General features: G+C 47.3%; 1 protein-coding gene across 1 annotated transcript in view; it reads right to left on the minus strand.

The window, feature by feature from the left end:
- RNF216 (ring finger protein 216) overlaps positions 1-16,969 on the minus strand; it is a 61,354-nt gene that overhangs the window by 9,542 nt on the left and 34,843 nt on the right. The window contains 2 exon segments of the mRNA XM_008947137.1: positions 1-143; positions 2,574-2,671. The exon segment at positions 1-143 is cut by the window's left edge and continues 20 nt beyond it. Of these exon segments, the coding sequence (XP_008945385.1) occupies positions 1-143; positions 2,574-2,671 (241 nt within the window).

Raw genomic sequence — 16,969 nt, forward strand, 5'->3', positions numbered from 1 at the left:
CGTAGCCGTTAATGGCAGCCCGGCAGAGGTAGCACATCTGGGCCCCGCAGCGGCACGACATGCGGTTGCAACCCTCCGACTTGATGAGGCCAGTCCCACACTTGTGGCATTTTCTAATCCTGGCAGCTGTCATCTTCTCTTCTCTGCAATGTAAGAGGAGGGAGAAAAATGAGGGAAGGGGTGTTTGCAGGCACCAGCCTGTGGGAAAATTACTGTTAAGCTGCCCCGGCGATGCTTTAACCCCCCTCCTCCCTCCTCCGAGGCCATCCCCGTGGTCCACTGCTGCTCTAAGGAGCTCTGGGCTCAGCTCCACTTGGAGCCAACCCATGACAACTCAAGAACAAATTAAGTGAAAGAAAGTCAATCACTGGCTGCACACTCCAGACCTGATCCTGGTTTCCATGTGAGCCAAACGCTGCAGCTCCAGGCTCTGGCTTGGGAGGAATTTAAGCTGTAAGCCCAAGGGCCAAAGGGCACGTGGGTGCTTGATTTGGCTACGGAGAAATATAGCCCAGGAGATAAAGTTCAGGAAAAGCAAACCTTGGGCTGTCATCTGCTAGCTAGTTTTATGTTTGCCTGTTGCTCTGGCTACAAAGTGGCCACGACTGTATGTTTTTTTTTCCCAACCCTGGCTGCCACACTCCGGATTTATTTGGGTTTTGTTAAATTTAAATCAGTAACTGAAAAAATAATCACATCTTTCCCCACAGAGACTGGGCTCTCTCCCTCCTTCTTCAGATTCCCTACATATATTTTCCAGAGGTTTTTGCTTTAGGTTCAAGAGACAGGTTTTGCTATAACAGAGCACAAGTGGGAATCTGGGACAAAGCAGAGCCCTTGTCCCCAGGAGACACCCTGGCAGCGACACACACTCCAGGGCGAGGGCTCAGCTCACAGCAATACTATTTTGGCACAGAAATGGAGGAAAGCCTCAGTCATTTAATTAAAAGACTTAAGAATACAAGTTGTCATCCTAAGGGCCAATTTTCTGACCGCTGGAGATCACGTTACAGTTTAATTCACAACCTAGAGTGAAATCTGATGACAGGAGAGTAAAGTGGCTGTGTTTTCATCGAGGGAAGCACAGCTCACTGGCTGTGCTGACCCGACCGTGGAGAATGTCTTTCAGCCAGGCATCTCCACCCCACTGCTGGAGTGGGCCTGCAAAGTCAACATATGTTTGGGAGATGACAGGGAGGGATTTTTGGGGAGGATCACAGCCTCACGGGCTGCTCTGTCAGCACAACTGGAGGAGTAGGGAACGGTGAGGTGGGAACTGCAGCTGCCTTGCAGCTACCCAGGGCTCCCACGCAGCTAGAGCTGACACAACCTGCACCCCGGCCTTTGGGGATGTGCTAAAAATAGAGACAAACCCCCTCAACTGGAGAGTGACTTTCCTCTGAGCTGCAGCTGCTCTTCCCTCTGCTACTCAACAGGATGCTGCTGATGAGGATTTTTTTTTTTTGGAAACTTTGAGCAAGGCAGGAAGTTTGGCCTGAACTCCAGCTGTGCTTCCCTTTCCTTACGCAGGGCTTCAAAAGGAAGCTTTTATTGTATCAGGCAGTTAAACTCATCTACTCACCACAACGTTCTGCTAAAGATTTTGAAACTTATTTTTTTTCCTTATTAAGGACATCACAACTCGTTCCCCCTCCCATCTCACCCTTCTTTCCTACAGGGAAAGGAGTGGCAGAGTAAAAAAGTCCTATCAAGTCTGGAAAGATTTTGGTTTGAATTAGGGACTGTGGGATGAGCAAGCAACAGTCATTCAGGCTCCCAGTGGTGGAGCTTTCCAGCCTCTCCTTGTGCCAGACAGACTAAATTAGAGAGGAAAGGATTGGGCAATTCGGGTGAGTCCCATTTGACTGCCCTAGACATGCAGCTCCGTGGATGAACCTTCCCTTATTTCCTAAAGGCAGAGGATTTTGTCATTTACTGCAGCAACCAGAGAGATCCAACTTCAAAAGGTTTTAGGGAAACACTCAGGATTTACACTTGCGCATTTCAAAACCTGACTCCATTCTGTAACAATTCCTACAAACCAGTCAGAAACAGAGACAAGCTTCTGCAGGAGAACACATCCCCTCCCACAAAGCCAGAAAGCAGGAGCTGGGCAAACCACACGTCATCTCCTCTGGATTTTCAAAGGGTAATATCAGCTTGCTGTGACTCAGGACACTCCTTTACCCCCGTGCAAAACCTGCCTTCTCCCAGAGCAACACCACTGGGGGTTTCTCAGCTCAGAAGGACCAGGTGCCAGCCCTCGAGACACCAGGCTAGCCAGAGGAACAGGCTGGGCTGGTGACAACTCTCCCACGTTCTCCAATTACCAGCTGGATCCGCTGCCAAGTATCTTTCACAGAAAGAAATCCCATCCTGGGAGCCTTCTGACCTCCCAGCTTTGGCATCCCTAGGACCTCTCTGATAGAAGAGAGTGACACCCAGCAGAAATTCAGAGCCTCTGCCAGTCACAAGCACAGGGAAGTTTCTCACCTCCCCTCCATGTCTGTTGTGCTTTGCTATTACCAGTTCATCCACCTACCCATTTTTGACTGGTTGGGGAGTTTACTTACATGGATGTCCTGTATTTGATGTCATCCTTCTCAGCCAGCTGCTCACAGGTGAGGTTCATGTGCTCCTTCCACAGCCCCTGGCACTTCCGACATGTTTCCTGAGGAGGACAACAAATGTTAAAGGAAAAGACCACCCAAGAACACCACTAACAGCATTAGGAATTTGAAAAATTCCCATCTCTTCCTCCACCATGCTGCAGGTTCTCAGTTGAGGATAGGGATAGCAGTACAGTGTAGAGGTCTGCAGGTCTGTCCTCTACCTGAGACCAGAATAAGTGCATCAAATAATGGGAGCCAAGCATTCTTCCAAGGCACAAGAACCTAGGTACAAAATGAATCCATATATCCTAGTTCTCCTAAAGCTTGTGGAATAGCTGCCAGGTTCTCTGGTTATTTCCCCAAGGAGACTATAGACATGATGTCCTTTAGCACCACCACATTTTCAAACTCATCTGTTTCCTGACCAAAATCCTTCACCTTCATTTAACAGGTTTCTAGTTCATCAGGCAATGGAAACCTTGCAGCTTCATCCAAAATCCTACTTCCCCATGCATATAAGGAAATCCTTATTATGCTTTGTAAAACCTCACAAAGTAAAGTTAAAGCAGTTTACGTGAGTGAACAGCTCAGAAAAATGCAGGATGTGGACAAATGCCCATAAACCAGAAGTGGAGCATGAACAAATATTTATGAATTTCACCCAAATAGCTGAACTAAAAGCAAGTGACTGAATGCTTGTGTTCTTGTAAGCTCTTAAACAACAAGGCTCTAATCTGGGACTGGTAAAACTGCATGGAGCAGAAGAGCTGTGGAGGCACTGCTGGCAAGGGAACTTGGACTGGCACTGGGGATAGGGTTGATTTTTTTGGTTGGCTGGTCAAAGAAAGCATAATTTTGTTTTGGGTAAAACAAGAGATTTTCCTTTAATTTGAGGAAGATTAAAAAACATCCAGATCAAACTTGGAAAAAGTAGATGCTTCTCAATCCAACTGTTTCATCTTCAGGATGGCTGGGGCTCAGGCTTTTACATCCAACTTTCTCCCCCTGGCAGGGAAACCCACAGGGCTGTGAAGCATCCTCTTCCTCTCCACACCAAAGATGGTCCCAAAAGAGCTTTGCCCAGCTCTGGTCACACTGATAAGTGAAGGACAACGACTGCAGAAGACATCTTACTTGACTGCATTAGTTTCATTTTATTCTAATGAAGAAACTGGACGTTTATGGGAGATATGATAGAAGACACACGTAGGCAGCAACGCTCTTTTGATCACGAATCAGACAAACAGGATGAACACCAAAGCTTCCAAGGAAGCCACCCCTAGGAGGGGGTTGCAAAACGTTGACTTGTTTGTATTTGTGCTGGCTGGGAGATGCCTAACAGCTTGTGCTTTCATCTGCAGAATTAAAGGCTCTTCATCCTGGCTGGCGAGCTGGCCGTGTCTGCAGGGGAAGGGCTGTAGTAAGAGGAGAGCCAAGTGTGTGACTGCATCCCAAAAGCTCAGCAGAGGACTTTGTGATGGCTCACCTTGCAAATGCACCCTTTGGCAGGCAGGCACCGGTTTTAAAGGGCAGCAAATGCCTTGGTTCTATTGATCCTCATGAATCATTCATCATCCCCTGTGTTTTCCTGCTAAAGCTGTAAAAACAGGCACCATTTTGTGTGCATTTGTTGGCAGGCCAGGTTGGGCTGTTCCTGGCATGGGAGGATGAGGTTTGGAGCTGTTCATGGACCTGGATGAGGACCCACCTTCCCCTTTGTTCTCCACACCCAGCCACATGCCATTCCAAGACCACAAGTGCTGTTCAATCTTTTTGTTGGTGGTTTCTCTTTCCACTACACCAAGGGTTAAAACCAGCCTCTAGAGCCCTGCTACACAGAACGACTTTCACACGCCAGCGACAAGGATTTAACAGCTTTTTGCCAGAAGGGTTGGCATGCTTTCCAGCCAGGAACCTACTATTCCCAATTACTTAACTCCAGGAGCCTCCTTGGCTGCCGAATTCGAAACGATGCCCTTCAGAACCAGATGGTGCCACTTACACTTGGTACCAAGTCAGTCCCTTTGCCTCTTGCTGCTGCCATCCTTGCAGTAGCTGTTCAAAAAACCAATGCTCTCCCTTAAGCCCAGGTGGCTGGTATTTGCCAAACAGTTGTCTCCCATGCTCAGGAAAAGGGATTTCTGTGCAGGAGAGACAGGGAAGAGGCAGGGCCATGGAGGCTCCTAAAGGCATGGTGTCAGACAGCAGGGATCCAGGTCCCTGTGGATCCCAAGTGTTATTCCAGCTGCATGCATTTTTGGGATCCCTCCCGAGATATGTTTGCCACAGGGAGCTACAAAGCCACCAGTGCACCCTGTGAAGATGTCCCTGTGGCTTCCTAAATTTGCGTGTCTCCTTGTGTCACCTCTGACCGAGCCACATCCTCTCCAGAAAGAGGCAGGAGAAGAATGGACAATACATGTGCCATCAGCAGAACCCGACAGGACTTCTCCCCTTGTTTCACTCGAGACAATAGCCCATTGTTGGCAGTTACAGGAAGCTGCACTGGACACCTCTGCACAAAAGCAGAGAGAAACCCCTGTGGTTCAGACAAAGGTGACTGCTTCAGCACCATAACTGAGGCCACAGCTCTTGCCCAAGAAAATCACTCTCTACAACTCCCTGAAAGGTGCTGGTCTCCTCTCACAAGAAACAAGTGATAAGACAAGAGGAAATGGCCTCAAGTTGCACTGGGGGAGGTTCAGGTTGGATATTAGGAAAAAATTCTTCACTGAAAGGGCTATCAAGCACTAGAACGGGCTGCTCAGGGCAGTGGTGGAGTCCCCATCCCTGGATGGGTTTAAAAGCCATGGAGATGTGGTGCTGAGGGACATGGGTCAGTGGGGACCTGGCAGTGCTGGGGGAATGGTTGGACTCAATCATCTGAAAGTTCTTTTCCAACCAAAATGGTTCTATAAGAAGAAACATAGCTTTTAAAAATTTTCACTCCTAGCTGAATCCACCTTGCTCAGCTGATGAGGGTTTTGCACATCTCACATGATGACAATTCTGATCTCTACCATTTTCAGTTTTTTTAATTTTAGAAACAGCTTTTTGCTTGATAAAGGAGCATACTCTGCCATTACCAGATTAATTAACCTACACACAGGATAGCTGATTTTTTGCACCAGCCTAGATGATTTCTGTTGTAAGAGCAGCACTTGGCACCAAGACTGGCTACCGCAATATAAGGCAGCACCTAAATCCACACAAAGAGGGAACGAAACCTTTCCAGCCCTGAAATCATCTACTCCCAAGTGTAGCAGCCAAAAAGCAAACCAGTCCACCCAAATACAGACCCTGCCCAGCTTTTTCAGCACCTTGTCCATGACCAAGCCTCAGCCTCCTCACACAGGGGCACTCCATGTGGGAAAACATGTTTTGTTTTCATCTTAACAGCTTTTCAGCTAAATTTGTCATTTCTGGATGGTGAGAAGTCCCTGTGTTTCTCCTGCCTTTCCCCTGCACGGGCACAGCTCAGGCTTTTGGTGGGAGGAGAGGTGTCTTTGGAGCTTTGGCATTAGCCAAGGGCTCCAAACCAGGCACGGATGGAGGAGATTAAGTATCTGCTGCCTGTTACATCTGCCCGGGCTTGGCAGGCAGCCTGGGACAGCCCATTAATGCGCCGGGCTGGGCCAGCAGAGAGGAGGATGTGATGGAGAGGGTGTTTAATCGCAGGCTGTAATCTCCTCACTGTACATCTGTTAGAGGCAGTGGCTCCGTTTCCTCTCGCTGGCAGCCAGGAAGCAGCCAGGATTAACACAAACATGTTTGGGTTCAGGAGGATCCTTTGTTCCCGGGGGCAGCGGTGCGGATACGCAGCTTTCTGTGCTCAGGGGCAGCCTGGCTAAGGGCAGCCACTTTGCTTTTAGCACGGGCATCACAATCCTGAAATGTCCTTGTTAATTGTCCCAGCAGCTAATGGAGGTAGAAGGGAGTGGTTTGTGTGAAGCAACCACCATCCTCAGCATTTCTGTTGATGCTTACAATGGATGCCACACTCTTAAAACACAGCTTGAACATTTTTTTTCACTTCACTATCTACTAAAAATAACTCTCCAAGGTCCAGCCCATGCACCAAGGGGAGAAAAAAAACCCTCCAAGTAATCAACTTCTCCCTGCCAGTCTCCACGTCCTTTTGGCTACAGTCAAGACTTCTGGCAACGTAGACATACCAGCTTTCCTGGTTTCAACCCAAACAAATGCCACACAGACAAAAACATCAGATGATACACACAGATCACAGACCAACTGCCCACAGCATGCCTGCGTGCCCGCTTCTGCTGTAGGAGTTGACACGAAGCCATGTACTGATCGTGCAAAACCCAGAGGGAAGGGGGGGAAGCTCAACTTAACAACAGGCCAGGGAGCAGGCTGTCAGCACCACCTCCCAGCTCTCCGGGGTGGCTCGGAGTGGAGTCCAGCTCCTGCCTTAGCTCTCCATATGCTGGTTGATTCAATCCTCTCCCTGGCAGCCCCCCGTGCCCCCCAGGAAGGGCGAGTTGCCCACTCCCATGGTCTCTGCTGATGGCACATGGGGACGTTCACCCTGTGCTCCTTGCTAGGGGAGAGAGGAAGGTGAAACTTCCTCTGATCCTCCCTGGGACAGAGCCCCAGTGACTGATTCTTTGCTTCTTCCTGCTTTTAGACACACAATAGCACAGGCGAGCCTCCAACAAGCCAAGTTTTACCCAAAAGCAGATGTGAGTGCAATAGTCTTAGAATAGCACCTCAGGGCCAGTCCATACTGCACTGGTTTAATTAAAGGGCTGCAACTCCCAACCAGATGAGTTAATGGGGAAACAAAGAACCGCACGGTCTTCCTCCCCCCAAAGTCACTGCTGTCCATAAAGCTGCACTGACCTTAACTAAAAATGGATGCAGAAGTAGCTAAATGAATATGCCCTTTAAGCATGGATAAGCTTTCACGAGCAAACTCCTTCTGTGCTGTTTCTGGGATTTCCTACATGTTAAGCTGGGATAAAGAGGCTATAATCCAGGCCAAGACAATCCATTTTGGTGAGAGATCCCTCTTTAGAAATGTACAAAAACCCAGCACAGGGAAGCATGATCCCAAGTCCACAGGCCCCTGGCTGCCCAAGTGTGGAGAGTGCTCACTCCAGCACAAACACCTCTCTGGTCCCGGAGCCGCCGGCATCGCCGCACACAACAGGGGAGAGGGGCAAGATGGACCCCAAACACACAAAATCCACCCAGCGTGGAGAAAAGAAGGCCATGCCTCTGAGGAGCAAGGGGCTGGGAGGAGGTGGGTGCTGGGTGGGTCTGCTGGGCTGGGTCCCTGAGCAAGGCTGGTCCCCGGGCAGCGCTGCCGCTCAGCGGTCAGCAGCCACGCCGCAGCTCCACGCCCTGGGATGGGAAGGAGGAGAGAGAAAGCCAGGAAAAACTGAAGTCTCCTCTCTTTAGCATGCCTGTGATTCATTCTGAAAGGGTAGAGGTTGCAGGAAGAAATAAAGCAAAGACACAAGTTAATTAGGCTGTAAGAACATGCCAGGATATAAACAGAGACCTGTGAGCGGTGGAGAGTTAAAAGCTGGATAAGGAAAATATGCATCTATATCCAGTACTCACCAGGAGGGCTGCTTAAAGCTTTTATGGCCATGTATTAAAGCCCATTACCAACAACAGTGACTGCAAACAATGCCTCTCGTTTTGCATGTTCTTGTTAAGTTGAGCATATTTTGTGCTCTCTCCCCGTCTTTAAGGCACCAGAGACAGGCAATGGCCTTTTGCATCCACAAATGCAGCAGCAGGCTGGTTCCAACAGAGCCTTGGGTCACCTGTACCAGAATGTGAGCACCAGAAACACGTGGTAACTCCCACCTCACGCTTGCCTGAGTCAGTAGGACTATCTTGTATCTAATTCAGAAGCTCCCAAAACACACATACCAAACCAGAGCAAGCTTTTCCCCTCCTCAGAGCTTGATTTTAAAAGGCCAAATCAGCTGCTGGTTTGGGTGCAGTGGTTAGAGACCTAGAGAGCAAAAATATCTGCAGCTTCAGGCAAGAAGTGCTGTTGAGCATCATCATCACCCTTGAGCTGGTCAGAGGTGGAAACCACACTAGCAGGAGAAATTGCTTGCTGATCTCGTGCTCACTTAGTGCTCTATAACTGGAGCAGAAGAAGCAGCTCTCTTGCTGAAAAGGGTCATGCTTTAGTCTGAACTGGTAGAAAACTTGAAAGAACTTCATTATTTGGGATGTTTTCAAAGAAGTATTTTTGTTTCAAAGCTACTTTCTCTCGGGCTCCAGAGATGTGAGGAATTCTTTCACATTCTTCACTCTGAGGGTGGTGAGACACTGGCACAGGTTGCCCAGGGAAGTTGTGGATGATCCATCACTGGATATTTTCAAGACCAGGTTGGACAGGGCCTTGCACAACCTGCTCTAGTGGGAGGTGTCCCTGGCCATGGCAGTGTGGTTGGAACTAGATGATTGTTAGGGTCCCTTCCAGCCCAAATCATTCTATGAATAGATCAAAAGTTGCAGGCAGCAGACCAGCTGCATAAATGAGCACTGGAGTATTTACATCACACATGGATCACACCAGGATCCCTTCCCCTACTCTGAGAAATAACTGCTTCTCACAAGGATAAGCCTTCCCCCCCAAAACAACAATTTCAGAAGCTAGATGATTGTTAGGGTCCCTTCCAGCCCAAATCGTTCTATGAATAGATCAACAAAAGTTGCAGGCAGCAGATCAGATGCATAAATGAGCACTGAAGTATTTACATCACACATGGATCACACCAGGATCCCTTCTCCTACTCTGAGAAATAACTGCTTCTCACAAGGATAAGCCTTCCCCCCCAAAACAACAATTTCAGAAGCTGAGCAGGCTGATGTCACTCAGAATCTCTCCAGCTCAGCACACCAGGAAGTTTGGGTAAGGCCAGGGTGGACTGACTGGCTTTGTGACCTCCCCAGCAGTGGTCACCCACCAAACTGAGCCAGCCTGTGGTGCAGGCAGAGGAAACCATGCTCAGACACTTCATAAAGGCAAGTTAAATACAGGCTCTGACCTCACACCAAAGATGTTTTCTAAATCAGTGTACCTGAGGTCAAACTGCTCCTTCCTAGTGCAGAAAGTTAAGAGAAATTCCTTACTACATGCTACTGGAAACACATCTGTAGCTGTTAACCACAGCTTCTAGATCTTCTGGACTGATTGCAGATAATCACTATACACCTCCCCAGCCAAGGTAAATTATTAAATAGGAGCAGGCTAGTTCAAAGCACTCAGCAGCTGACCCTCCTGCCTCTCCCCCCAGTGCAGATTGCCTTACCCCATCCAGCAGAGGAGATCTAAGAGGTTATCCATTTAATCCCACGTGCAGTCTCTCCCAAAAAGGGATGGTGCTGCCAATAGCTGGAACTCTTCTAAATGATGAAATCTAGCAGGGCTAAACAACTGTGGAACTCGTGGAAACAATGGAGGCCACAGAAGAGGAACAGATTTAGATTTCAAGACAAGCAACCTCATTTTTAAAGGATAACTAGAAGGTCAATCAAGGGGTTGCACTCAAGGACATCAAGAAGGCTGAAGTGTAACACCACCAAGATATCTTATTGGCAGAGATACCTGCTAAGGACGCATTGTAAGAGTGAGAGGAGGAACAATTACTGAAGTCAGTTTTGAAACTTCCCTCTTACACCACCACATGATAAACAAATCCCCCGTCACCCCACCCCAGACACAGATCCCTAGCCAGGGCTTTTGAAGGCAGGATCTGGAGACAGCCTCCTCCAGCTCTGCCCTGTTTTTCTCGTGGTTCTCTCTCCCCCTACTGTCTCCCAGATTTTATTGTGTTATGAAAGGATTGCACGAGGATCTTGGGCACAGATGTCCTCTCCTCCATCAGCAGTTGCCTGGAGACTCAGGTTTATGTGACACCTAAAACCACTTTTAAGGAGTCTCTGCAATATGGCAATTTTGATGGCAATTTAGCAGCATTAAACACATTTAATCTCCAATTTAAGGCTTTTGAAGCCCTACTTTCTACCTACAGCACAAGTTAACAATCCAGGTTGTAGCAGCACCACCAAGGGATGAGAAAAGGTGAACTGGGCAGAGCAGCTATGCTGGTAAATAGCTTTAAGCCTAGGTACAAATACACCCTCAGAAGCTGGGCAAGTACAGCTTGCTTTGTCAGGGAAATTAAACCCAAATGAGGGGAAAACCCCAGAGTAAGGTTCTCCTAGCTTTAAACTGGCCATAGTAAAACAACAATAAATAAAAATCAGTGGAGAACTAGCAAGGATAAAGAAAAAGGGAAAAAAGTGATACCTGATCTCCTTGAAATCTCAGAAGCTGGATGATTTATTGTTTTAATGTTTTACCTTTTACCTGCAGCTCCCCACAAGAGCTCCACTTCACAGCCCGTGACCTGAGCCACGCTGTGCAAGAGCCACAGCAGCCAGCCTTGTAACTACAGTATTTATAGCCACAATATTTATGGCAGATAAACTGAAAATGGCTCTCTGAACTGCTAACCTCCACCTTCCAAATTCACCGACCTGACAGTGACTCATGGCAGCTCATTTGCTAGGCTAAAATAAGCTGGTGGTAAACCCCAAGCAGCCTGCTGAAGCTTCCCGGCGAGGAAGAGAGCTGCACCACATTTTAAAAAGCCAAAACCACCGAGAAGTGCAGCGTGATGGAAGAGTTTATACCTGATGCTGCAGCGTAGACACATGCTGGATTTCCTCCCACACCACAAAAGCCAGTCAGATATCTTTTAAAGATCATTATTGTGAGCAGACATCAAGCAAATGAGTATGCGCCAAAATAAAGCAAAGTACTGAAAACTAATCAGGGAAGTAGATGTGCTGGGAACTCATTGATTCCTCTTTCAGAGCCCCCAGATGACCACTTCCATTCCCTCTTGTACTTAAAGCACCCACACCAGCTGGGCCTGGGTTGGTTTGCAGCAGAGGTAGCAAAGAAGCCTCAAAACTGCAACGTGGGGGTGGGTTTTGAAGCCCTGCTAAGCTTCAGTAGATGCACTGTGCTCCCCAGGGCTGCAGGGAGCAGAGGGGCCCTCAGAAGGTGATGCAGGGAGACAAGTGATATCCAAACTCATCAGGCACAGGCTGCAGAGATCAGAAGTGCTTCTTACCCAAAGCACACCTCACAATGGGGGGAAAACACGAGCTTCAGCTCCTGTTAGGTGTACTGTCATCTCCCCAGAGGTCAGAGCACCAGCCCTGAAGCTGTGAAGGAACAGAGGGGTGCCCAGTGCACACCCCAAACACCCAGCAGCTCTGGCAAGGATACAAAGGTCCTGCCTAACCCCTGACCACTCTAAACCTGCCCAAAGCTGATCAGCCACCCTAACTCCAAAAGGAGGATGGGCAGGTTAGCAACAGTGGTGCTGCAAAATACCCTGACAAACAAAGGTAACACAGGACATCTTTATCTTCTAGTTAGAGGAACTGTTTAATCTGTAATTTAATTTCCATCTAAGTCTTATAATCCCTTTAACTTTTATTTTTTTTTTTAAACAGGCACAAAAAATTTGTTTAATCTGTAATTTAATTTCCATTTAAGTCTTATAATCCTTTTAACTTTTTTTTTTTTTAAACAGGCACAAAAAATGTGGGGCTTGGAAACGTTTTGGAATAGCAGGAAAACCATCTCAGCTCTGTAGACACTGAAGCTAAACTGAGTTAGCAGCTCCAAGGGGAGCCTCTCCACCCACACCAGCTCTGAAACACGAGCTGGCCATGCAGCAAGAGAGGCTCCCACATGAGATGGGCAGGAAAACGTGACCAAAACCAACGCCTCGAACCCCAAAACATTTGTGAGGTCCCAGCGCAGAGGACAGTCCCTCACAACAGAAGGGAGATGAGGACAGCAGTGGCAGCCCTGGTTGTGAAATCCCCTGGGGAGCAGTTCCCTGCCTGTAACACACGCTGCTGAGCGGCACCACCAGTTCCCCTCCCCTCCTCCCTCTGCAGCAGAGCACACGAGTTTAACTCATCCCACTGTTCAACTAATTGCACAGCACCACTTGTCTACAAACCAGAGATGTTGCAAGCTAGTTTTCTGTAAAAAGCCCAAAACCCCCAGAAGCACAAGCCACCTCACCTCCAGGGATCTGTCTGAGACCCAGCACTCATCCCCAGGTAGCACCAGTCACTCCTGCCACGATCCAACCACAATGGCAAAACAAACCAGGGTATTTCCTGTTGTGTCTCTGACATCAATCCAGTTTTGAGGGGTGAATTCTGGCTGGTTCAGTAGAAGGAAAGCCATCCTACCAGCCCAGGCTACCAAGGGATGCTGCTCCTGTTGCCAGACAGGGCTCCACTGGTCACCTCTACCACACTCAGACCATCTACCCCCATCTATATCCAGACAGTAAGATAAAAAAATAAAAACTTCAAGAACAGAGAGCTTTGGTATAGCTGAATGTAGCTGAGGATCAAGACTGATGCTTTGGGGGTTATCTATCAAAAGGGTGGATTGTTAAGTTATGCTGTATATGTCCAAAAAGATTAAGTATAATGCCCTCAGAGGGATACAAACCACAGACAAAAATGCAGGGAGTGGGATACCCAAAGATTAAATCAAACAGGTTTGGCAGCACAAGTGAAGCATTTAGGAAAAGGGCTGGTTATGGCCATTATTTCCCCAGCCACCGAGCAGCTTACAGATTCCATTCTCATTTTCCAGGGAGCTCTATTGTAAAGACAAGGAGAGGAAGGAAAAGAAAAGAAGTGATCACAAACACATCATCATTAAAACTGAGTTGAAGAATATGCGGATGCTACTGAAAACCATTTCCAAACTGCTTCCCCAACACATGGGGAAGCATTTAGCTCCTACTGACCAGCTAGTAACCCTGGGGAAGAGGCTTTCCATGTCAGCTAACCCCACTGCCCTTCCTACAGTCAACTACCAAGGAAGGGGAATCTTCAAAAGTCCTCTCTCCAGAAGAAAAGCCTCATACTCCCACAACTGGAAGCTGTGATCTAGTGGGTGCAGCTGGAATTAAAAGACCAGATCCATAATGTACTGAGACAGCTGCATGAGCCCACATCCACCAGTCACTCTGAATGTCCAGCTCATTTCTTCATAGCTGCAAGCAGGGAAATGACCAGTTGGAGCAGGGCAAGAATGGTCTCAGCTGCCTGCCAGAGGAGAGAGCTTGGGAACCTGTAAATGAACCATTTTGTTTAGGTTAACGGAAGCAAAGGAGGCTCATGGACAGTCCTGGGAACATTGTGAGAGACTTTTAAACAGTTACTCTTTTTTCTTTCCTCCTAATTTCTGAGCTCAAATGCTGATAAAGAACCTAAACTAAAGCAGCAGTCTACAGGCTTTGCAGGGAAGAAACAGGAGCTGAACCACTTCCAGTCACTTTGAATGTCCAGCTCATTTCTTCAGAGGTGCAAGTAGGGAAATGACCAATTGGAACAGGGCAAGAATGGTCTCTCAGCTGCCTGCCAGAGGAGAGCTCTTGGGAACCTGTAAATGAACCATTTTGTTTAGGTTAACGGAAGCAAAGGAGGCTCATGGACAGTCCTGGGAACATTGTGAGAGACTTTTAAACAGTTACTCTTTTTTCTTCCCTCCTAATTTCTGAGCTCAAATGCTGATGAAGAACCTAAACTAAAGCAGCAGTCAACAGGCTTTGCAGGGAAGAAACAGGAGCTGAACCACTTAAAAATCGAGTAGTTTAACTGATTGCCAAATGAGCCATTTGCATTAACTTCATGAAACAGGATATGAAGCACTTTGTAGCAAGAAACAGGAGATTCACTTTATTAGAAAAATACTTTTAAGGTTCAAATTCATCAAACCATTTGCAATTTGTAAAAGATGTTGGCTGACAAAGCTGGTTTTTGGCTTACCAATGCCATCAGCAATTACCACCCAGAAGGACATTACCTGCTCTCTGCTAATGAGTGAAGCCCATGCCAAGTGTCAGGCACAAAGAACCCATTAACTGCTGTGGAAAATGGCTCTGTAGGGTTCAGGGAGAAAACTATTTTGAGACATCCATAAGAGGCCAAGACATTTCACTTGGCATGAAGAACTGAAGGTGACTGTCAAGACATGGGTATTATCTTCCTGGGCTTGTCTAGATTCAATCAGAGTTATCTAGACTCAAGACTACCTGAAAACCTGGGTTTGGACCAGATCAACTATGCCCCTTGAAATTATGGAGAGTAACAATTCCCAATTGTGACTTAAGCACAACTTAAGCAACAGGACTAGAAATCTAAGGCACCTCTCAAGCAAACAAACCCAGCACCTCTGGGTAGATGTTGTAACTTGGTTTATTTTAGCCTAGAATTTACTATGTCGCAAATCACGTCCCCACCCATTCGGAGCTGGTAAGACCAGCCCCTTCCCCCTGCCTGACTTCTCCCTTCCACTTCTGACCCAGGATTTTATTGCAAAGGGAAACCAGCATTATTGGCCATAAAAGGAAAAGGCCCATCAGTCACATTTCTGCAGAGAGGAGTCAACCAGGAGGAACTTCAGCAACTTCCTTAAAATTCCGGAAAACTGGAGGCCGCCACCGTCACCCCCCTGTAAGGATTAAAGGGTTTTTCTCCTGCTTCCATCAGGGATGCACATGGGCAATGACACTGAAGAGGAGCACAGATGTCTGTTTTTAAAGGAAGACAAAAGGAGAGGGGTGGGAAAAAAAAGACAGCAGCAGAGCTGGGCAGTGTTTGAGGAGCTCTGCCTCAGGTTCCTGTGCATGCTCCAGGGAGCCTCTGTGAGGACACAGCAGATGCACCACGTGCTGTTTTACCAGGTGACCCAACGAGCTCCATTCCACACAACCCTCCTTCTGCATCTGCTGGAAAATGCTGCTTAACAAGCTGAGAATTTCATTTAAATGAGGAATGCGTTTGGCCTTTTAGTTAGGGCATGTTTGTGTTTGCTTAACAAACCTCTATGGCCCTTCCATCAGATATCATTCCAAATTCCTGAGCTTAAACACATACTCAATCCAAAAACCAGTGCAGTCAGAAACTATTTTACTCAGGAACAGTAACTTTGCTTTTATGCCTTTTTTTTTTTTTAAAAAATAGAACAGCACTCTCTTACCTTGACACCATTAAACAGAGCCACACTCAAACCCACTTACACAAAGCCAAAGGCCAATGACCCTGCACTGAAACTGGCTTGCTGGTGGCCATCAAGCACTTTACACCTTGCACTTCAGAGGCATCAACAGCAGAAGCTGACAGGACAATTTCATTTTTGTCTGGTGCTGGTTTCACTTTCAGAATCACGTAGAACAATGCAGCAGTATTGGGTGGAAACCACAAAACTGGTTATGTCTCCAGAAGTAAAAATCAATCTGAGCTTCAGTTTGGCAAGTGTTATTAAGGGAGACAACAGCTGCACAATGGCATGTGGGGAGAAGTCAGTGTAACGCTCATAAAGCACATTAAGATCCCAAGACATCATCTATTGTAGGTTTCTGGGGGGAGGATGCTCTTGCTGAGGAAACCACATAGTCAGAGCTTTATGTTAAAAAGGCATTTTAGAGGAAGTCAAAGAATCACCACTTTGTCTTGGCAATGTCTCCAAGTTTCTTCCCTGCTGTGGCTCAGACATGCGTGGCTCCAGTGCATCCTCCCTCCCCAGCACCAGCCTCTCAACCAGAAAGCTTCCAGCAAGAAGGAAGCCAGACAACCCTAAAAGATCTGCATCCTTCCCTTTTATAGAACCCAAATATTGCTCTGTTCCCGACCTTAGGACAAGCTCCTTCCATATGGGCATCTCCCAGAGGTCTCCAGATGCTCTCTAGCAGAAGTCTTACTAGCAGAGCACCCCAAAATAACTTCCAGTATTTATCTTGAGTTTTGTTTAGCCTTGTTCAGGTGCATAAGCTTAACCTTTGGTAACACACACCCCTCACAACTGAGCACCTGCAGGAAAGGGTTTGGTGTGGTGGGTTAGATGCTGCCTGGCAGCCAGAGTGAGCACCTAGTGAGACCCTCAACCCTCTCCCACTTTTTAACTACATAAACATTACTACTTGACTTCCCAGGAGCACAAAGAGGATATACTGTAACATAAAAATCATAGGAAATTCAAGCCAGTGGGCTATGTTAGCAACCCCAGTAATTTCCAATGCCAATTTAATGAAGCAGGACCCTCAGGACACATCATACCCAGAGGAAAAAAAAATAAAAGCAGCAGGTGCAATACCTAATTTTACTGTTTTTTGATGCAAAACATCACAAACCTTTTTTGACATGAGGCTGCTGAAAATAGCTCATCCTTAAAATGTCCTGTTATTTTTATACAGTCACAAGGATCACTGGATTGCTTCTAATTATCCCATCCTTCCTCAGAATTTCTA

This window comes from Merops nubicus, unplaced genomic scaffold (genome assembly GCF_000691845.1).
Source record: "Merops nubicus isolate BGI_N331 unplaced genomic scaffold, ASM69184v1 scaffold6439, whole genome shotgun sequence".
Taxonomy (NCBI): Eukaryota; Metazoa; Chordata; class Aves; order Coraciiformes; family Meropidae; genus Merops; species Merops nubicus.